This window comes from Nannospalax galili, unplaced genomic scaffold, assembly GCF_000622305.1.
Source record: "Nannospalax galili isolate Female #2095 unplaced genomic scaffold, S.galili_v1.0 scaffold1688, whole genome shotgun sequence".
In the NCBI taxonomy this organism is placed as follows: domain Eukaryota; kingdom Metazoa; phylum Chordata; class Mammalia; order Rodentia; family Spalacidae; genus Nannospalax; species Nannospalax galili.
This window is the reverse complement of record NW_008358621.1, coordinates 787,299-807,991: the sequence shown is the minus strand read 5'-3', so window position 1 is coordinate 807,991 and position 20,693 is coordinate 787,299. Positions and strand designations below refer to the sequence as shown.

At 50.6% G+C, this 20,693-nt stretch overlaps 1 protein-coding gene across 3 annotated transcripts in view; it reads right to left on the bottom strand.

The window, feature by feature from the left end:
* Positions 1-3,275: 3,275 nt before the first annotated feature.
* Positions 3,276-20,693, bottom strand: part of Pax7 (paired box 7) — a 103,731-nt gene continuing 86,313 nt past the window's right edge. Inside the window, exons 11-13 of one of the 3 annotated variants that reach the window (XM_008821811.1) lie at positions 13,888-13,892; positions 12,194-12,440; positions 3,390-3,505 (exon numbers count right to left, since the gene is read on the bottom strand). In XM_008821811.1, coding sequence (XP_008820033.1) covers positions 3,390-3,505; positions 12,194-12,440; positions 13,888-13,892 — 368 coding nt within the window. Of the gene's footprint in view, positions 3,506-12,193; positions 12,441-13,887; positions 13,893-20,693 lie in introns of all 3 variants that reach the window. The other 2 variants (XM_008821809.1, XM_008821810.1) reach the window with 2 other exon arrangements.

Below are 20,693 nucleotides of genomic sequence, written 5' to 3'. Positions count from 1 at the left end.
TGAGTCAAACACGGAAGCAACAATGTTGTGGTTACTAGGAAGAAGGAAAGTTCTAGAACCTGTGTGGATATTTTCCCAGTAGGGAGTTGACCATGTCAGCACAAACAGAAGAAAATATTAAATGCAGGGGTGAATTGGTGCATTTCAAGATGGCGGCCTGAGTACCCCCATTTGGTCTTGGTTTGGTGCTTCTGCAGGAGGAGAGAAACCTGTGCACCCTTAAAAGCAACTAATAGGGAAAGACATATTCAGGAGCTTGGGGGAAATGCCAACCTCACGTCGGATCTACAGGAGATCTTTTTAGCTGGCTACTCCAGAGTTCCTCAGCAAGGCCCAACTCCACCTCTTAGGATCGGTCCCATTCCCCAGCCACTGCCAGATTGCAAAGCTGACCTTTCTTCCTGTCTTCTGGGCTACATCCTCCCCTCCTGCCATCCCATTCCTCCGTTTTGTTTCCTCTGCTCTTTTCTGGTCCTCTGGCAAAGAAGGGCAAAGGTGAATTGAGTACAAAATAAGAGAATTAAAGCATAGCTTGATTCTTATGCGCCATTTTGCTCATCTTCATAGCAGGAGAGAAATATGGACTGAAAAGGGAAAAAAATCCAAAGCATTAAAATGGAAAGAACCCAAGAGAGCCTGGAATGTCTAACCCAAAACACACGATGTGTTAAAGATCCTCACTGATGGTCCCTGGTACAAGCACAACACACACTGTGGGGGTGGGAAAGAGGTTCTTTCTTTTTTTTTTTTTTAGTATATAGATTTATATATAAAAAGTCAACTTCCTATCAACAAACAACACGGCACCACGTTTCCAACTAATGTACAGTGAGCTCGGAAGAGGGGCCTCCACCGGTATGACCAGTAGCTACTTGGGGTGAGGTGGAGGGCACCCCTCTTGCTATAGACTTTATTTACAGGGATGGGGAGTGTTTCCGGGTCAGTCAGGCCTTCTTCTAGGCTGTGGTCAACCTCAAAGGGATGGAGGCCTGGTGCCTCTCATCCAACCTACATCACCTCTCCGGTGAAGCTATAAGCTGCCCACCCACACAAGGTTGAATTTACAGACCCAGTTGGACAGACGCACGAAAACAGGATGCTGGGGAACATATGTTGGGGTCAAGCACCCCTCAGAAAAAAGTCCCATTTTGTACCAAGATGGCGACTTGGGGGAAACTTCAGAGGACTTGTACGGAATGAGAAGTCATTTGGTTTATTCCCAAGCAGGTCTTGGGAGACCATTGAGATTGGTCCAAGCACTGGAAGGTGCCTCCTGGGGAGTGGCTGGGAAGTTTTGATGTCACCTGCTTGAGGTCTCTGCTCCTGAATCATACAGGATAGAATGAGACTTAGACATACCCAGAGTCGGGCATCCCCAGAGTGGGGAAGGAATGTGGAGGAAGATGTGGTTGGTCCTCTGAAAGGGTTGCTTTGGGTTGTGAGAACTATAAACATGGAGTGTAGGTTTCCAAGGAGCAATGTGACCTTTCCTTTTGTGCAGAGCTTGAGGAACCCAGTTTCTTTGATGAACACTCTGTCAAACCCTAGGTGGAACTTGATGAGGCCCATCTGGTACTTGCTGCTACCAGAGTGTCTCCAGTTAGAAATAGGCTCCTGTAAACCACAGATAGGAGCCATCCTAGTCATGGCCCAGGACAGGCTTCAGATAAAGAGGTCTGAAGATGAGAAACAGGTGCACACTGGTCACATGTCCACACAGACAAGTGTCTAGGGTCTTGCCAATCCAGCGCCCCAATCAGAAAGAAGTCAGGTAGGGTTCCCAAAGTGGCAGCCCCTCTCTTGAGGAATGTCTTGCTGGCTGAGGGCAGGAGGCACAGACTGGGCCAGAAGGTTGGGCTCATGTGTCCAGGTGGGGACAAGCAATTGGGCCCAATGTTTGTGGGTTCAGTGCTGTGTCCCCCATTGCAAATGCCCTGCATTGCAGCACTGAAGAAAGGTGGTCCAAGTGTAGATTACAGTGAGGAAGATGGTGGGGATGGATAGAATTTTGATAAACAGAAGGTAACGAAGAGCTCTGGGCAGGAGAATTGGGGGACCTGAGCCATCCATCCCCCCAAAGTCCTAGCTCTTAAAGAGAGTGGCACATGAGGATGACCCTGGGGTGCTTAGATGCGTCTTTTCCTTTTCTCTGGGACCTTTGGCATCTTCCTTTGCCCAGGAGTGGTGGCTTCAAAACTGTGCCCCAGATGAACTGTGTGCCCAATTGGGAGACAAAAATCTCTTGGCTGAGAGAAGTCCACACTAAAATGCCACTCTGATTAGGATAGGGACATGGCCTTCCACTGAGATGCCAAGAAGACTGGGGAGTCTTCTCTGGGGGACCAGCAGTTCTGCCCAGTGTGAGAAGATGACTCTGTGCACCCAGTGGTGTCAAGGGCCTCACAAGCTGGAAGAAGGAGGTGCAGCTTCCCAAAGGACTGGTACATATGGGGAAGGCCCCTAGCTCCCAGCAAAACAGTGTGCAAAAATGTAGGCTTCAGGTGTGTAGACACGAAGGCTGAGCAGCTTCAGCCCCTGTAAGCCCATCTTCTTCCTGTTTTCTTGTCACCTCATGATTTTCCCATCCTCAGCTCACAGAGGGAACTGACAAGTTCTGCAGGTGCCCCAGCCCTTACTGCAGCACACAAACTTGAAATGAGGCTGTAGCTTGGGAGTTCTGGCTCTCCTGGTGCTGGAGCTGGGGCCAGGTACTCTGGGATGCCTTATGGCTGACAAGTTTCACCTCCATGTGCTCCACTCCCTGGTAGAGTCCCTTCCTAGTCTCCTATGTTGTCCCCCACTTCTGATAGGTCCCCTGAAGCCCAGCAGGGGTGTGTGGGGATGATCCTGGAGTGTTCTGAACTCCTAGGTGGCGCCCTCTCTGATAGAGTCCTGGTGTCCAGTGGAAGGGGCTGTGGTTCTGGTGCTGAGCCAGAGACCCACCTCACACAGCTCCCAGTCCTGTAGCTGAGGACACTGTGAGCATCACCTGCAGGGCACCCAGGACTCAGAGGCCAAGGGCTTGAGTACCTTGTCTTGGGCACCATCCTCCTCTGGGTGCCAAGGTGCTGGGTTCAGGTTGAGCCTCAGTCTCCATGTGGAGATAGAACTGAAGCCACAGCAACTTGAGCTGTGGAGCATGTCAGGCTGGCTAGGATCCCTTCTGGGAACAGAGGGAGGGGACGACTGCAAAGGGCCACTCTGGGTCCCCAGACACTGGTGAATGACACACTGGTTATCCATCTCCAGAGGGCTGCCGGTGAGAAGGAAAGGGACTCCTTTCTTGGCCTCCTGCGACCCCAGGGGGATGAAGGAACTGAGGTGGGGAGGCTCAGGGGTCAGAAAGGGCTGGGATGGGGTATGGGCTAGGAAAAGTCGTCCCTCGGGCCCTAGTAAGCCTGGCCCGTTTCCACAGGCAGGAGTCCCAGCACGGCGGAGTGCTCCCCAAGCTTCATGCGGCGCTGTGTGGACAGGCTCACGTTTTTGGCCAGGTAATCAACAGCAGCTGGGAAGAGAAAGAAATTCCTAGAAATTGATGTTTTTTTTATGTTATCTTTTGTTTAACCTCCATTCTTCTGTCTACCTATCCCTCCATCCATCTGTCCACTTATTCATCAACTCTCCCATCCATCTATCCATTCTTCATCTATAAACATACTCATGTTTATCCATCCATCTTACCTACCTATGCATTCTTCCATACATCCATCCTTCCATCCCTTTATCTATGTGCATTCATCCATCCATTCTTCCATATATCCATCTGTCCATCTATTTATCAGCTCTCCTGTCCATCCTACCTATCTATCCATTCTTCCATCCAGCAATTCATCCTTCCTTCTATCCATCCTTCTGTCCATCCATCTTCTTCCTATCTGTCCAACTGTTTATCCATCCATCTTATCTATCGACACATTCTTCCATTCATCCATCATTCTATCTGTCCATTTGTTCCATCTCTCCATTCTTCCATCTTTCTGCTCATCTGTCCATCTATGTGTTTATCCATCCATCCACCCATCCACCCATCCATCCATCCATCCACCCATCCACCCATCCATCCATCCACCCCATCCATCCATCCATCCATCCATCCATCCATCCATCCATCCATCCGTCTGTCCTTCTGACCATCTTTTCCTCTATCCCAGTTTTTATTGTCAACTTGACATAATCTAGATTATCTGAGGAGAGATTCTCAGTTGAGGAATTGTCTTGGTCAGGCTGGCCTGTGGGCATGTCTGTGGGGGATTGTCTTGATTGTTAATTGATTGTTAATTGCCCACTGTGGGCAGAATCATTCCATGAGCAGGGGACCCTGAACTGTCTGAGTGAAGAAAGCTAGTTGAGCACAAGCAAGAAGACAGCACAGATGCATTTGTTCCTGTCTGCTCTTGACTGTGGATGTGATGCTCAAGTTCCTGACTTGATTTCCTGTAATCATGGGCTGCCTGGAGTTGTAAGCCAAATAAACTCTTTCTTCCCCTAAATTGCTTTTGGTCAGAGTATCTGTCAGAGCAACAGACATGGAATTAGAACACCTTCCATTCTTCCTAACCCTTCTTTGCTTTTTTCTATCCATCTTTTCATGACTCTCTCTCACCTCTTCTCTAAACCAGTCAGCAAATATTTCCTTAACATTATTTTTTATTTAATTAATTTTTAAAATATTTTATTTATTATTTTCATTGTATGTGTATGAGTGTTAGGCCTGCATGTATGTAAGTGCACCCATGTTGTGCAATGCCCTCGGAGGTCAGAAGAAGGCATTAGATCCCCTGGAACTGGAGTTACAGTTGGTTGTTAGCTGCCATGTAGGTTCTGAGAATGGAACCCCGGTCCTCTGGAAGAGCAGTCAGTGATCTTAACTGCTGAGCCATCTCTTCAGCCCCAACTTTATTATTTACCTAGGTCTCTCATTGGTTCTTCAGAAAAGTACAGACAAACACCCCACAGTACTCAGTGGAGAACTGAAACCCCCTTCTAGCAAGCCCTCTGCATACCCAGGCCCTGGGGAGGCTGGTGAATCCTGCTGACTAAGTCTAGGTAACACTGATCATGCAGTCCTACCTTCTCTAGACCCTGAGTGCAGCTCATGGATGAGGCACAGCAGGACCCCTTCCCAAGAGCCAAAGTGGCCTTTGTAGGTAAGCCAAGAGGTCACTGGAGGAAGAGTGGGGGCTGAGCCTGTCAGCTCTGGTCAGTGTTGGGTGAAGTATGAAGTGTGCACGTGAGTGATGCACATTGTGTGTGTGTGTGTGTGTGTGTGTGTGTGAGAGAGAGAGAGAGAGAGAGAGAGAGAGAGAGAGAGAGAGAGCTCTGAGATCAGAGGAAACCAGCATCTCTATGAAGCACAGCCTGAATGTTCACATGGAGCAATACCTGTACATGCCCAAGTGCTACACATACACGCGTGAGCCATGTGAGCAGATGTACACTAGGAATGACCATGTACCCATGTACACACAGATACAGTGAACAGGAGAGCTCACCGGGAGGGTCCTAGGCACCTATCTGTCAGGGGCAGCTGCAATTGCTGGCCCGCAGGCCTATGAGTTCTGCCCTGCCTGACGTTATAGCAGAAATCGTCCTAACCAAGTCACTTGACAGACACATGGCTGAGGCCTCCTGAGATCAGGATGCTGTCTTCCAGGTGAGGCTTTGTGGCTGTAGCCAACCCATTCCCCACCCACCCAGGACACAGAGGGGAAGATACAAAAAGCTCTGTGTGAGGAGCCACAAGAAGTCTGGTCAGTGTTCCCTCTGTCACCTGCCTGCCAGGGCTTCCCCAAGCTTGGAGCCTCCTGCCTAAGGTAGGGGGTGGGAACCGAACCTTTCATTTTTTGGTTGTTAGCCCTAAGGTAGGGGGTAGAGCCAGGAGGTGATAGACGTGGACTGATAGCCAAACCAGGGAGGCCAGGACAATATCAACATGTGAGTTGCATCACATGGGGATTCCAGTGACCTACATTCAAATCCTGCGCCTGTCAACTCTGAGTATGTGATCTGGGGCACACCACCTCAGCCTCAGTTTTCTCATCTGTATGTGAGGACTAACAGCAGGAGGTTGGGATGGGGGGAGAGCCTTGAGAGAATGCACAAAAATGGTCATGAAGGCCAAGTGTGGCATTGTGAGTTTGGGCCCAGCGCAGGTGTGACTTTTAATGAAGGCATGAAAGGAAGGGCTGCCAAGGAGGAGGCCACTTCTGTCATGTAGCTTTGAGAAAACTAGTCTCTTCTAGGTCTGTTTGTCCATCTGCGAAACGAGGAGGGAACAGTGTCCTCAAACATGTAGGTCACAGAGGGCTCGGGGCAAGGTCCCCTAGACTTCGAAAGATGTGCAAATGCCCTGGGGTCTCTGGAGTGTGGGCCTTCTGTGCATCTTAGCTTACCAGGTTCAAGGTGAGTAATGGAAGGAGTCCTGTGCTGAGCTCCTGGGTTGCCTGGGCCTCCCCTGATGTCACTGGTAGAACAGAGGCAGCTGTGGCCAGTTCTGCCCAGCTGTGGGTAGGGAGTGTGGGATTCCTAGCCAGCTCTAGCCTTGGGAAGACCCTGCAGCTCTAACCATACTGCCTCTCCTCCTTAAGTACCAGGGTGCAAAAACCAATAAGCCACCCTCTTAGAGGGGTGACAGGCACAGGCTGGACAGAAATGGCAGCTGCAGAGAGCCAGATATGCCATTCTGTTCCCAGCCATGTACTCACGGTGTCTGTCCGTCTCACCTCAGTTTCACAAGGAGGTAGCATGTCTATTCCCTGTCCCTGTTTGACAGAAGGGAGAGCTGAAGACTTGAGAGAATGCATCACTGAAACTAGCTGACCCCTGTGCTTTCAAAGTCAGGCAGCTGGGTGCCGGGTGACAAAGGCCTCAACAGCAACCCCTGGGACTATCCCTGGTGTATAAGCAGCCCTCAAGACTCTGTGAGGCACTTTTCACCCCCCCCCCCAATACCCACATCATCCCATTTCTACTCTAGGCGATGCCATGGTCTACTAAGGGCACATGCCACCTCAGGTGACCTTTCCCGAGTCCCAGAAGACTGCATCCTACCTTGCTCTAGCCCATACCATGCTGACCCGACACCACCTCTGCAGCTGTTCCTACAGTGGGCTTGATGCCGTTGCTAAGCAATGAGAACTGAAAAGGCAAAGTCCGCGCTTAGCTGGCATGTCCTGTGTACTAGGGGGACACGAGTCCTGTGCCTCATGCTGGACTGTTCCCACTTGACAAAGGTGGAAACTGAGGCACAGCAGTTACCGGTTCTGAGTCATACTTAGCATGTGATCTGGAGGAGCCTGAACGGGTGCCCTTGGGGTTGGGGAGATGGCTCAGTTAGCAAAGTACTTGCTGAGCAAATGTAAGGACCTGCGTTTGAGCCCTAGAACCCACATTAAAAAACAGACATGGCAGCACTTATAACCCCAGCACCGGGGAGGTGGAGACAGGGGGTCTCTGGGGCTCACCGGCCTAATGGGTGAGTTCCTGACCATTGAGAGATGACATCTCAAAAAAAAAAAAGTGAATGGGATTGGAAAAGTGGCTCAGTAGTTAGGAACTCTGGCTGCTCTTTGCAGAGGACTGGGGTTCAATTCCCAGCACCCGCAAGGCAGCTAACAACCATCCATAACTTCAGTTCCAGGGGATCTGACACCCTCTTCTGACCTTTGAGGGCACTGCACAACACAGGTGCAAGTACTTATATACATGCAGGCCTAATACTCATATACACAAAATAAAAAGTTTTAAAAAGTAGACATCTGAGGATGACGCCTGAGCTTGACCTCTGACCTCCACATGCACCTGCACACATCTGCACACATGCATACATATACATACCCACACAAAAAGAAAATAAAAAGAAAGAATGGTTTGACGCCTCTACCTACTCTCCCTGGAGTACCCACCACCACTCAGCACACAATAGGAGCTTTCCCAGTCCTTCCTTGAGGCAGCCAAGAAAGTACTAGGTTACCAAACTCTCTAGCCACCCCTGCCAACTCTGGGGCACCCAAGGATCCAGGGTAGAGCCAAAGGGCCAGAGAGAAGGCAGGGTGGCAACATTTCCCATTAGGGCATCTGTCATCAGCCCTCCTGTCCTTCTGTCCCTCTATGTTCTCCCTTCCACTGCCTCACGCCCTGCCTGGGCTCTGAACGTCTCCAATTAGATTAATCAAGAGTTGGCAGGAGATGGGCCGGCGATGCCAACCAGTAAACAAATCTCAGCCGTCAGTGCCTCGTCAGCCCGCGGCCCCAGAGGAGGACCCTTCTAGACACAAATCCTTATTAGACTTGTCAGATCTATTAAAATTCTTTTCACACTTCTGCGTTCTATCAGCCCCATCATTAGAGTGGCCCTGGCCTCTGGGAACACCAGGGCCATATTAATCTACCATGTGCCCCGTCCCTGGCCCCCTGCCCCCACCCCTCCAGGGACAGGGAGAGATGGGCAGATGGATGGACATGCTGGAGCAGGAAAGGGAAGTGTGAAGGTGTCCCTGGGAAGGTGACAGGCCCTAGGAGATGAGAACAGCTCTCCTGCCTATGCGTTGGGTCATGTATATGTTCTAAGTACACCTGGAAGTGGCCCTTGAGGGCTGGGGTGCAGGCATAGCTACCCATCCCTTGATACCTTGGGCAAGTAACCTCTAAATACCATTTCTGTAGAGTGCAATTAGAGGCTCTAATAACCACGCACACAGCTCTGGGGAACTGTGTGGACAGAATGCCGATAGCATAGTAGATGCTCAATAAACAGTCATGGCTCCTCCCTTCATACACACACCTGGCATAGTTGTACCTTGACTCAGTGTGCACATGCTCAGTAGGACTCATATTTAGGTCTGTGTGTCCATGTGCCCATCTGGAACACAAGTCTGCATATAGGAGTGTCTCTTTAAATCTCTGCCAAGTGTTTTATATAAGTCTGGTTCACCTGTGGTTTGAAATTGGGAGGCTCTGGTCACCATTTCCCTGCTGAGAGACCTTGGGAAAGCTACTGTGCCTCTGAACCTGAGTTTTGCACCTACAAGCTGGGGACCAGTAACTTTGAGAGTTGCATGAATAGGGTGTGCACATTTTACCCAGTGCTCTGGGGGCTAGATTCAAGCATAGGATGGGAGGCAGCAGGTAGATCAGGACACACACAGGGAAAGTTCAGGATGCATGACTCTCTGTTCATTAGGGAGCCCAGCCACTTGTGTGCTCAGTGGCCTGGGGAATGTGGGCAAGTGGTTAATGGGAACGTGACATGTCCCTGGCCTGCCCCAGAATGTCAATAGTGAAGGAGGCCTGATGGAAAACCTGAGATGATGTGTCTAAATACTCAGCCTCATTGTGCAGATGGGAAGCTGAGACTCAGAGGTGAGTGTATAGCTTGTCCTGAGACACCTGGTGGCAGAGGAGCTCACTTCTAGCTCAAACTAAGTTTCAGTGAGTGGGGTCTGTGTGGGCTGGAGAACGGGTCCAAGACAGGGATTGGGAGCAACAGGGGATTGGGAGAGGAAGGGAGGGCTGAGGAAGGAGAAGGAGGGTAACTGCCTCTCCCTTCTGGCCTCTTGGGCCCCTTCCCTTTTGATCCCCCTCCCCCACCATCCCATGCTGACTTTGGGGTTAATTTTATTTCCGAATTGGTCAGGCGCCCTGGAGCAGGGCACAGGCTCAGGGCTCCGGGTGTGACTAACGCCTGCCCCGGGCCCAGCCATGCTGCCGCTCTCAAATCTTTTATCAAGAGCATGTGTGTCCTGAGTTGAGATGGGAACATGTGCTGGGTCAGGGGGTCACCAGAGCCCTGCTGTAAAGGTTCCTATACACATGGGTATATCCTGTTCAGACATACATGCAGAGGTATGCTCCCCATGCACACATATTCACATGCATGGTCATGCAAACATACACTCCCACAGTCTGACACATATAGCCATATGCACAGTCACATGCAGACATGCCACATGAGCATACCCAGCTTCACATAGCATGCTATACAAGCACCAAAACATGCCTTATCACAGACATCTTCAAACATGCTCAAGCCCAGATGTACATCTGCAACATATACACACAGCCACATTTACCACACATCCATACACACCTATGTACAGGCAGACATACTTACTGTCTGTGCCCAAAGGACATCCACACATATACCAAATGCACAGACACATACATAGACATACCAGCCCATCAGAATCACCTGGATGCACATCATATACCATCACATGTATGTGTGTATTCATACATATACCATGTGTAAACAAAATGGTCATTTATATGTGCATGTATGTAGTTATGTGCATATGTGTGCATGTATGTTCATCATAACTATGAGTAGCTCATTTTTCTGTGAAGATCTGGATCCTGCATAGCTCCAAAATACTTAGACACATCACTTGTATCCAGTGTGTAGACAGACACAAGGATTGTAACAGGTCCATGATATACATACACATGTGCAAACACACACACACATGCACATGGGAGGTAGAGGCCCACACAGCTGGCCCTCATTTAAGCATGGAGGCCAAGGCCATTGGGTTGGAGTGGACTGGGGCTGCAGGAAGCAGAGGTCAGTGTGGCAGGGTCAAGCGGCAGCTGGAGGAAAGGACGCCCTCAGGCTGGAGGCCTCCGTTCTCCCCACACACCCTCCTGATTAGTTTGACACCAGCAGGTGAGGCCTTTTCTGGAAGGTGGCAGGAGGGCAGCCTTGTGACCTTTGGCTCCTTATCCTGTCTGGGCCTGCCCTGCTGCTGGCCCCATTAGGTGACCCGAGGCAGTGTCTGGCCCTGTCTTTCCAAGCTGTTGGTCTGAGGGTCTGTCTCCCTACATCCAGGCAAGGTGCCAAGGTGATCGTGGCTGGAGTGGGCACTCAAGACTCTGGAAACTGGCGGGGGGGGGTGGGTGGAGCGGAGGACTGAGGTCCGTACACAGCCTTCCAGGGGGCAGAGAGAGCTGGATCCTTACTGCGCTGTCCCCACTGGTTGCCACAAGCCACACGTGGCTGCCCAGGACTTGACCCATGCCTAGCACAGCAGGGTGTGAGCACTCAGGTGTTCACTTAGTTTTATGTTATTTAAATTTAAAAGCCAATCTGCAATTTAGTTGTTTCATGGTTGAAAAACTTCGAAGTCTTTGGCAGAACCTGTGTGTATAACTCTACTTTCTCAACTGCAAACTCTATATATTTTAAGTATAGCTCAAGTATTTTGGTGAAAAATTAGTGTCTGAATTTAACATTTGCCACAGGGATAGAACACACTGAGCTAGGCCTGGTGGCACAGGCCTGTCATTCCAGTTATGCAGAAGGCTGGAGGGTTGCCAAGTTCAAGGCCTGTCTGGGCTACAGAGTGAGTTCCAGGCCTCTCTGGACAAACTCAGTGAGAACTTGGTCTCAAAATAAAAAATAGTCAGGTGTGGTGGCACATGCCTTTAGTCCCAGTACTCAGGAGGCAGAGGCAGGAGGATCTCTGAGTTTAAGATCAGCCTTGTCTACGTAGCAAGGTCTAGGCCAGCTGGGGCTACATAGTGAGATCATGTCTCCAAAAAACACAAAAGTTCCTCAAAATACAAAGTACAAGGAGGGCTGAGGATGTAGTTCAGTGGTTGAGTTCTGGACTAGCATGGGCGAGATTCTGGGTTCCATCCCTAGTACCATCAAACAACAACCCACTGGGCATCAAAGTTTAAAAACTATCTCATTAATAACATGGATTGTGTGCTGAAGTGATCATCTTTGGCTATATTGGGTTAAATAAAATATGCTAGTGAAAATAATTCCACATTGTCTCAAACTTTAAAATGTGGCTATAAGGGGTAATGGCATTTGTGGCTTCAAGAACATGCACAGGGGCCTGGCCAGGAGGTGGCCTGGGTCTGACACCCAGCTCAGAGCATCTTAAATCAGCTCTGTCTCCTTTCCAAAATTCCATTTTCCCATCTGTAAAAGAGACACGGGGGTAGGTGAGATGGCTCAGGAGGTAAAGGCACAACCTGAGTTCGATCTCTAAAATACACATAAAGGTAGAGAGGAAGAACTGACTTCCTGACCTCTACACATGTGCTATGACATGTGAACACCCTCACATATACATCACAACCACATACAAATTTTTTTAGATTTTAGAGATACCCCCATGCCACCTTACAGCCCCTTAGGAATGAGCAGGTCCCTTAGAGAGCATGTAGGGACGGGAATACTCACTCTGGCTGTACTGGCCATATTGGTAGCCAGCCACAGGGTCCACGCTGTAGCCGGTGGTGCTGTAGGTGGGTGGGCAGTAGGACTGGGAGGTGGGCAAGCTGTCTCCTGGCTTGATGGAGTCAGCACGCTGGCTGCAGCTGGCTGAGATGGATGAGGCTGAGTCCAGGCCACCGTGCAGCGGGGAGATGGAGAAGTCGGCCTGGGGCTGCGGGGGCACCGCGCTCGGGTTGCTGAGGATGCTCATCACCTGCAGGAGAGATGGTCAGTGCCGGAGGGTGGACCACAGGATATTAGCATGTAGGGACCAGGTCGGCCAGCAGGAAGTGGGCACTGGTCTCCAGTGTTTTCCCTGTCAAAGTGCTGGCCCATGGGGCTGTTCCCCACTGAGAGCTCCAGGGGGCAGGGCAGGCCCTTAGTCACCTCTATGTACCTACAGGCTGCCTTGACAGATTACCTTGGGCTTTCTGCCAAATGAATGAGTGGGTGCATTCGGGAATAAATAAACTAGATAAGGGATATCACAGGTCTACTGATTAAATGGATGGATGGATGGATGGATGGACGGATGCCAGAGTACACTAAATAGATAAGGAACACTCTGGACCTATAAGCTGAATGAATGAATGAACCAATGGATGCATACATGTGTGCACCCATGGAAAAATGCATGCATGAACTGATGGATAGATGCACGCATGCATGAATGAATGAACCGATGGATGCATGCATGCACACATACATGAATGGTCTGTCAGCTGAACGAATGCATGCATATATGAGCAAATAGATTCACTAGATAAAGGGCATCCTGGGCCCATCAGCTCAACAAGTGAATGAATGAATGAATGAATAAATGAATAGATGCAAGCATGCATGAATTAGCAAATATACTAACTGCCCAAAGGGCACCCCGAGCCCATCAGCTGAATGAGTGAGTGAATGAATGAATGAATGAATGCATGAGTGAATAAATACACTAACTAGATAAAGACATCTGGGCCTGCCAGCCGGATGGGTGAATGAATGAACGAGCTAATGCACACAGAAATGGCTGCGTGCACTAGATGGCGGTCTCTCTCATCAGTCAGGGAACTTTCTGTGCCCCTCCCATTACACTGGGATGCCCCGTCTTCACATGCACTAAAGAAAGGCTGACCTATTCCATACACCCCCAGCCCCCCTGTAAATTTGTGCCACTTTTGACTGTCTGGACTCTGAGCTCCTACCCCTACAGTGCCAAAGTGCAGGGCTTGTGCTTGTATTTTTTTTACATTTATTTATTTATTTATTTATTTATTATTTATTTATTTATTATTTATTTATTTATGTGTGTGTGTGCGTGTGTGCACGCACCACAGTGTGCATGTGGAGTCAGAGGACAACTCAGAGGAATCGGTTCTGTCCTCCACAATGTGGGTACCAGGGATAGAACCTGGGTTGTCAGGCTTGGCATCCAGTGCCTTTTATCCACTGTGCCATCTTGCCAGCCCAAGACCTGTGCTTTTAAATAGCTTTCCAGGCACTTTCTGTGATCCTGTGAGCCCCCACTGTCTATGGCCTTTACTCCTGACCCTACTTGGCCTCACTCATCAGTAGGGCCTCCCATCTAGTGTGGACGCCCAAACTGACATTTGGAGAACTGGTCTGCAGAAACCTAGTCAAAAGAATGGGCGTTGGGACACTGGGGTGCTGACTTGGTCTTTCGACACTTATTTGTGGTAAGTCTGGCCCCAGGTTCCAGGTTGAAGTTGTGGATCTTCAGAACAAAGTCCCTGCCCCAGTCGGGGACTGGAAGGGGAAGGTCTGGGTAATGAACAAAGACCCTCAAGGTGCAGAGCAGCGAGGGGCTTAAAGGATATAGGTTGGGGTATAGGAGCCATGGAGGGCACCCAGACTGCTCAGAGGTCCAAGGAAGCTTCTAGGGGAGGTGGGACCTGCTATGGAGCACTCCGAGACAGCAGGGGCAGACAGCTCTGGTGAAAGTCCCCACAGAGTGACACAGGCACAGTGACCCCACCTGGCCAGGGGAGGGGGCAAAGGTAAGGGTTGCAGAGCCCCCACAGACCTGTCCTGCAGGGCCCTGGCCTCTGGGTGCCTCCTGAGGATGCCACCCATATGGGAAGGAGGCCCATCACTTGCCCAGCTCTGAGCAGGACACAGGGCAACCCCTGCCAGGCCTGCAGCTTCACTGTGGCCTCGTTGTCTGCCTCTGGGGACTGGGCAGACTGCAGGTATTGGGGAAGGCATGGCCAGACCCCTTCAGAAGACACCTGTCTTTCCAATGACTTGTCCACAGAGGCTCTGAGGGAAGAGAGCAGCTGAAGGGCACAGATGTGTGTTCTTCAGGCCCTGGACAGATGCAGAGCTTCTGCATGTAACAGTTGTGCGACTGGAGAGGAGGTGGTACACAAACCCATGACCCTCTGGATCCCAGGAAAAAGGACAGTGAGGGCAGCCTCATCAGAGGGTAGCTGGGAGGACCAGGAGAGCTCTGCTTGGGACATGCCTTCCCCTGGGTAGAGCTGGGGAAACCTGGCCCTGCTCCCATAAGCCTCCTCAGTGGCACCCTCCCTTTTACCCCTCTTCTTAGCCATTCACTCACATGATACCCCCAGTTCAGAGCCCTATGGAGACATGGAAACAGAGCTAAGTACCCATTTCACAGATGAAAACACTGAGGTGTACAAAGGCTTATGCCTCTACCAGTGGGCCAGGGCCAGGGTAATGGCCACCCCAGCTCTCCTGCCATGGACACCCAAGGACTGAACTGATCCATATGAATCCTTTGGCGAGTCTTACACCAGGGTCATGCAGTCATCTGTTTCCTGGGCAGCTGGCAGAAGATGGATGGTATGCCTCTTCTGGGACCCGAGCACTGGAGTAGACCCTGACTACATTACCCTCCTAAGACCAGCCTTCATCCTGCAGGCTTCATTCTCTCTGCTCTGCACAGAACCAGGCCAAAAGCAGGTTACCCACAGGCTCTGGCGGTGAGATTTAGGCTGGTTGGAGCCCATTGAACCCTTCCAAGATGGCAAAAATACTGTGTGTTTCTGGGTTTGAAGGGGGAAGCAGGAGGTGAGCAGGGTGCACTGGACCACTCTGTGCTCAGAGAATGAACAAACTCACCCTGCATGTGCAAATGCTTCCCGAGTCTTTGCCACCAAAGGGGTAAGAGCAAGATGCTGGACTTTGTGGGGGTTGTGAGCAGGGCTGAGCACTGGGCTGGGTGTGTGTCTTCCTGATCTTTAAGATAGGTGTCCCCAGCCTGGGGAACTTGCTGTGGGGTATAGGAGAGGGGAAGAGGAACCCAGAGCAAAATCAAGATACTAAAACTACCCTGGGGCTGGGAAACATCAGTGTTCCCAAGTAGGTCAGGTTCTCAATCTAGACCCCACTCTCCACCTAAATTAAGAAATTTTCTGCCAGGAGTGGTGGCACACACCTTTAATCCCAGCACTCCAGAGGCAGAGGCAGGCGGATCTCTCTGTAAGTTCGAGGCCTGCCTGGTCTACATAGCAAGTTCCAGGCCAGCTGGGACTATAGGGAGACCCTGTCTTGAAAAGACGGGAAGAAAAAAAAAAGTTTTCACCCATCCTAGTCCCCACACCACACAAACACAAACCCTGCTCCCCCTTGTAGGAAGCCTGGACCCCAGAAATAGACTCAGAAGCCCCTTCCCTTTTATTCAAAGCACAGTGTATATGAGGAGGCTCAGGGGTGGGGGCGAGGGACACAATAACAATGACATCCAGCTTGATTCTCCAGTTCTGCTCCTCACCAACTCAGAAAAGATGATGGGACAAGAGAGGGGGGAAGAGCAGGTGGGTAGGGGAGGAGGCAAGGCACAGACTTCACGCTCATATGGTACCTGCAAAGAATGCCAAATCTGATTGCATCATTCAAGAACTGTCAAGGGCTTCTCAGTACCTTCCAACAAAGACTTCTTGTGATCGGACCTTTTCTTACCTATCCCATCTTCTCCTGTATGCCCAGTAATACCAAACACTGTTATTTCTCAAAGATAACATCCATGCATTCATTTATTCATCCAACAAACATGTCACGGAATGTGCTATGGGCCCAGCTCTGGCTTGTAAGCTCTCTCAGCCTCTGAAACCTCAGTGCCTGCACTGTGCCTGATGTCTATGAGGCTCCCAGAAAGGCTCTGCTGAATTCATGCATAGGAATCAAATAATATTTACTGAGCGCTTGTTATCTACCTGACCCTAAGCACATAAGCATATTCATTGGGATACATCAGTGAATAATCCCAGCTCCCTCTTCGAGCATTGGTCTCATGAAGTAAGCTAACCACAAATAAATGCATGGATTAGAAATACTGAACTGTTGCAGAGGAAATATAGAAGGGCATAGGGGGAGAGGGAGACCAGGGAAGACCTCCTCAAGCACAGTACAAAAGAACCAGTCACACGAAGAAGGTCCCAACAGAAGGCTTTCCAAATAAGGGAGCCTGTAAGTGCAAAGGCCCTGGGGTGGAAGCACACCCAGCAGGTCTAAGAAACAATGAGAAGATCAACATGGAGGGCGCTAGAGAGATGGCCCTGATTGCTCTTGCAGAGGACCTGGATTTGATTCCCAGCACTTACAAGGCAGCTCACAATCACCTGTAACCCCAGTTTCAGGAGGTTTGACTCCCTCTTCTTGCCTCTGTGGGCACTGCATACATTTGATGCATATAGACTCATGAAGACACACACATAAAATAGAAAGTAAATAAATCTTTTTAAAAATGTTTTAAACTGAGTGTGGTGGCACACACCTTTAATCCCAGTACTTGGTAGGCAGAGTCAGGTGGATCTCTGTAAATTCTAGGCCAGCCTGATCTACATATCGAGTTCCATGCCAGCCAGGGCTACATGGTGAGAAGTGACTTCAAGGCCTCCTGCAGTCCTTTGTCAGAGGGGTTTGTGTGCTGCTTGGTAGCTCCAAAGGCCTTGGTCTCTGCCTCTGAAGAGATAGCTCATCCCCAGGAGCTTTTCCATAATGGGATTTGCTCAATGGGATTTGGCCTGGAACATCAAATCAAATCCACATCTGGGGTAGGTGTGAATGGCAGCTCCAGAGTCCCTGTAGGCCCAAGGATGAGTTTCCATTTCATCTGCAGGCTGAGTAGCTTCTCAGAAACAGTAGCTGTTCCTCAGAAACAGGTCTCTGGCAGGACCCAAAGGAAGAGAACCAGGAGGGGCCACAGTGGAGAAGAGGCGTTGGCCAGGGTGGTGCCTGGTCACTGCAATGGCCGCTCAAGCAAATGGGTTTCCTATCCCAAATCTACAGATAGAGATACTGAGGCCTGGGGAGTGAAAAGGCACACTAGACATCACACAACAGGTCTACGGCCACAGTGGGATCTGCACTCAGTTCTCTGGCCCCTGGTGGTATTCTTGCCCTGCTTCGGGGTCTTCCCACCACCAACAGTGCAGAACTTTGGGGACCCCTGGAAGTCCCTCTGTGCCCACAGAAGCAGGAAGCGCCTTGCCCACAGAAAGGGGCCCAGCAGAGGTCTGGCGCACACTTTTGAACTTGAGGAAGTCCTGGTCTGATGTGGTAAGGCACCCCCACCCTCTGGAATGCCGAGGCCTCTCCCGGGTGGGGTTGACTTTTTCCGGGTGACTTTGCTTTCACTAATGTATTGCTTCTTGGTGAGGTACCGTTACTAACTCAAAATCAATACGGACCTCCACATCTGTAAGGTTTTATCTGAAGGCAAATCTTAGGGCTGTCCATCAGCCTGACTGACAGCCCTACCTTCCTCTCCCTTCCTGCCTTCCCCCTCCCTCCACCCAGTACCCCCACCCCCACCCCCTGTTCCAAATCAGTCCCAGCCTAGACCTGGCTAAATCAATAAGGGGCCAGCCTCACCCCTCCCTTCTGCCCCTGGGGAGAGGCCTTGCTGCTTTTAGGGGTGAGCCTCCCCCCTTCCACAGCCTGGCTCTGCAGCCCCTCCTCTGTGGCCAAGCTGGCTCACTCCCCTAGTTTAAAAGAAGGGGATAGTAGAATGTAATTAATTCCCTCGTTCCTGAGCTGGCCTGAGGGCCTGGGATGAAGGAAGCTGAGCTTGGAACTCTGCACCCTCTGTGATAACCCATCGTGGCTTAAGGAGCAAGGCTGCAATTAGAGGTGTCAGAGCTCCAACCAAGGCTGTGTGGCAGGCTCTGGGTGCTGGGGAGAGGCGGGTGAGGGGCCCTAGGATTGAGAAGACATGGTTCCTGCCATCAACTCAAAGACCCCTCAAGACCAGTTACAGGCTAGAGGCTGCTTCTTTCTGTCCTTCCAGAGGGGAAGTGGATAAAACTAACCAGCACAGCATGGCCCTGACAGGAAGAGCACTCTCCCTGAGTTCTCTGGACCAGTTGGAGCTGGATTCGGGAAGGGTCCTGTAGGCCTGGAGGGTGTTCATTTTTGGTTTTGGAGGCATGATCTCACTCTACTGTAGACTGACCTGGAGCTCACTCTTGTAGCCCAGGCTGGCCTTGAACTCACCAGCTCCTAAGCCTCCTAACTACCTACATATCCTCCTACATATCCTCTTACATATCCTCCAGTGATCTGGGGTTATAGGTATGAGCTATCTGCTCTGCTTTTTCTTATAGATTTTTAAATTTATTTTATGTGTTCGCGTGTATTGCCTGCATGTAGGTAAGTGCACCTGTGTCGTGCAATGCCCAAGGAGGACAGAAGAGGCCGTCGGATCCCCTGGATCTGGAGTTACAGTTGTTAGCTGCCATGTGGGTGCTGGGATTCGAACCTGGGTCTTCTACAAGAACCACCAGTGTTCTTAGCCGTTGAGCCATCTCTCCAGCCCCCCTGCTTTTTTTTTTTTTTTTTTTTTTAAAGACAAAGTCTCATGTAGTCCAGGCTGACCTAGAATTTGGTATTTAGCTGACAATAACCTTGAACTTCTGATCCTCCTGCATTTACCTCCAGAGTGTGGGGATTACAAGCATGCCCAACTTTAGAATATTTCCTTTAACTTAGGTGCTTAAGACACACAGACACACACAGACACAGACACACGGACACACAGACACACAGACACACACACCCTGAGTTCTTTAACCTGCTGGGCCATGGGAACAGCAGTACCTGATGCTGACTAGAGATTTCCTGAGGATGACTGAAGTGGTGCCTGGCTGGAAAGGGCCAGTTAGCGCTCCCACCCCGCTGCACCTGGGTTAGAAGAGAGAGAATCAGGGAGGGGCCTCAGAGATGGATACCTTTTGAGATGGACATGAGCCAAGAGAGCAGACACAGGGAATCTGTCCACCCATCTGGGAGCTGCATGTCTTTCTCTGCTCTGTCCCCCAGAGCAGACCTCTGGAAGAAGCTTGATTCTGATCTGGGGTGGTTCTGCCTCACCCAGAAGCTGGGTGAGGGAGCAGGTGGGGGTTACTTTAGCAAGCCACCTCAGATTCAAAGGTCATCACCAAAGAGAAGGTAGCTTGGGAGAGGTCTAGGTAAATCGATGAGATCTTCTAGCTTTTCCCTAGGTGGCCAGGCACCCGCCTACCCTGGCATAGGTATATATATGCAATTGCAGTGGGACAACGCAGAATCCCCTTCTGAGCCCCAAACAGCTTTTCCTCAAAACCTCCACTATCATCAAGAAAATCCTTTACCTCTGCACACCTACTTTCGGTAAGTGGCTTACTGCCACCAGACCCCACATCCTCAGACTGTGTTTGGTCTGGAAGGACTTGATGATTTAGTACAAGATGTATGTTTCCACCCAAGCCCCAGGTCCAGCTCGAGCCCCGGCTCACCAGTGATCTTGCTAATGCATCCCCTTGGCCTCTGGAAACAGCCACAGGAGGACTGTGAGAGATAGCCTTTCCGTTGTGAGGGTGTAGCTGGACAGGGACGGCATGCAGGGCTTACTGGAATATCGCACAAATGTTTTGAAGGACCAGGAACTGTCCCCACACTGGGCTGGGGACCCTGGATCCCATGGGTCTCTGTCCATGTACACTCTCTCCATCAGGATGGACCTAGCAGGGAAGAGGGACAGCACTACCACCTTCCAATTCCTGCTCCTCTTGTTGTATCACCTGGGGGTCTGGGACTTGGGAATTGTCTAAGCCACGCAGGTGACTCTAATGGGTAACCAACTGCCCCTAAATACCTGCACTTGCTATACACATCGCCCCGAAACATGGCCACATGGGCAAAGAAGTGGGATACACAACACACACACACACACACACACACACACCAGGAATGCACATGACATTGTGCAAGTGGCCAGCACAAATACACAATGATTCAAGTGAGAAGCTGCGCGCACACACACACACACACACACACACACACACACACACAAAGACACACAAGTGCACTCTGCCATCCTGTCCCCTGCCTGTCCCCAGCTGGGATTAGTGCAAGTGAGAAATCCCCACCCAGGCAGCCACGGCTGCTCCCCCTCTGCCTCTCAATTCTCTGCTGCTAAGAGGATCTGTCCCCTATCCGCCCCCCTGTGGAC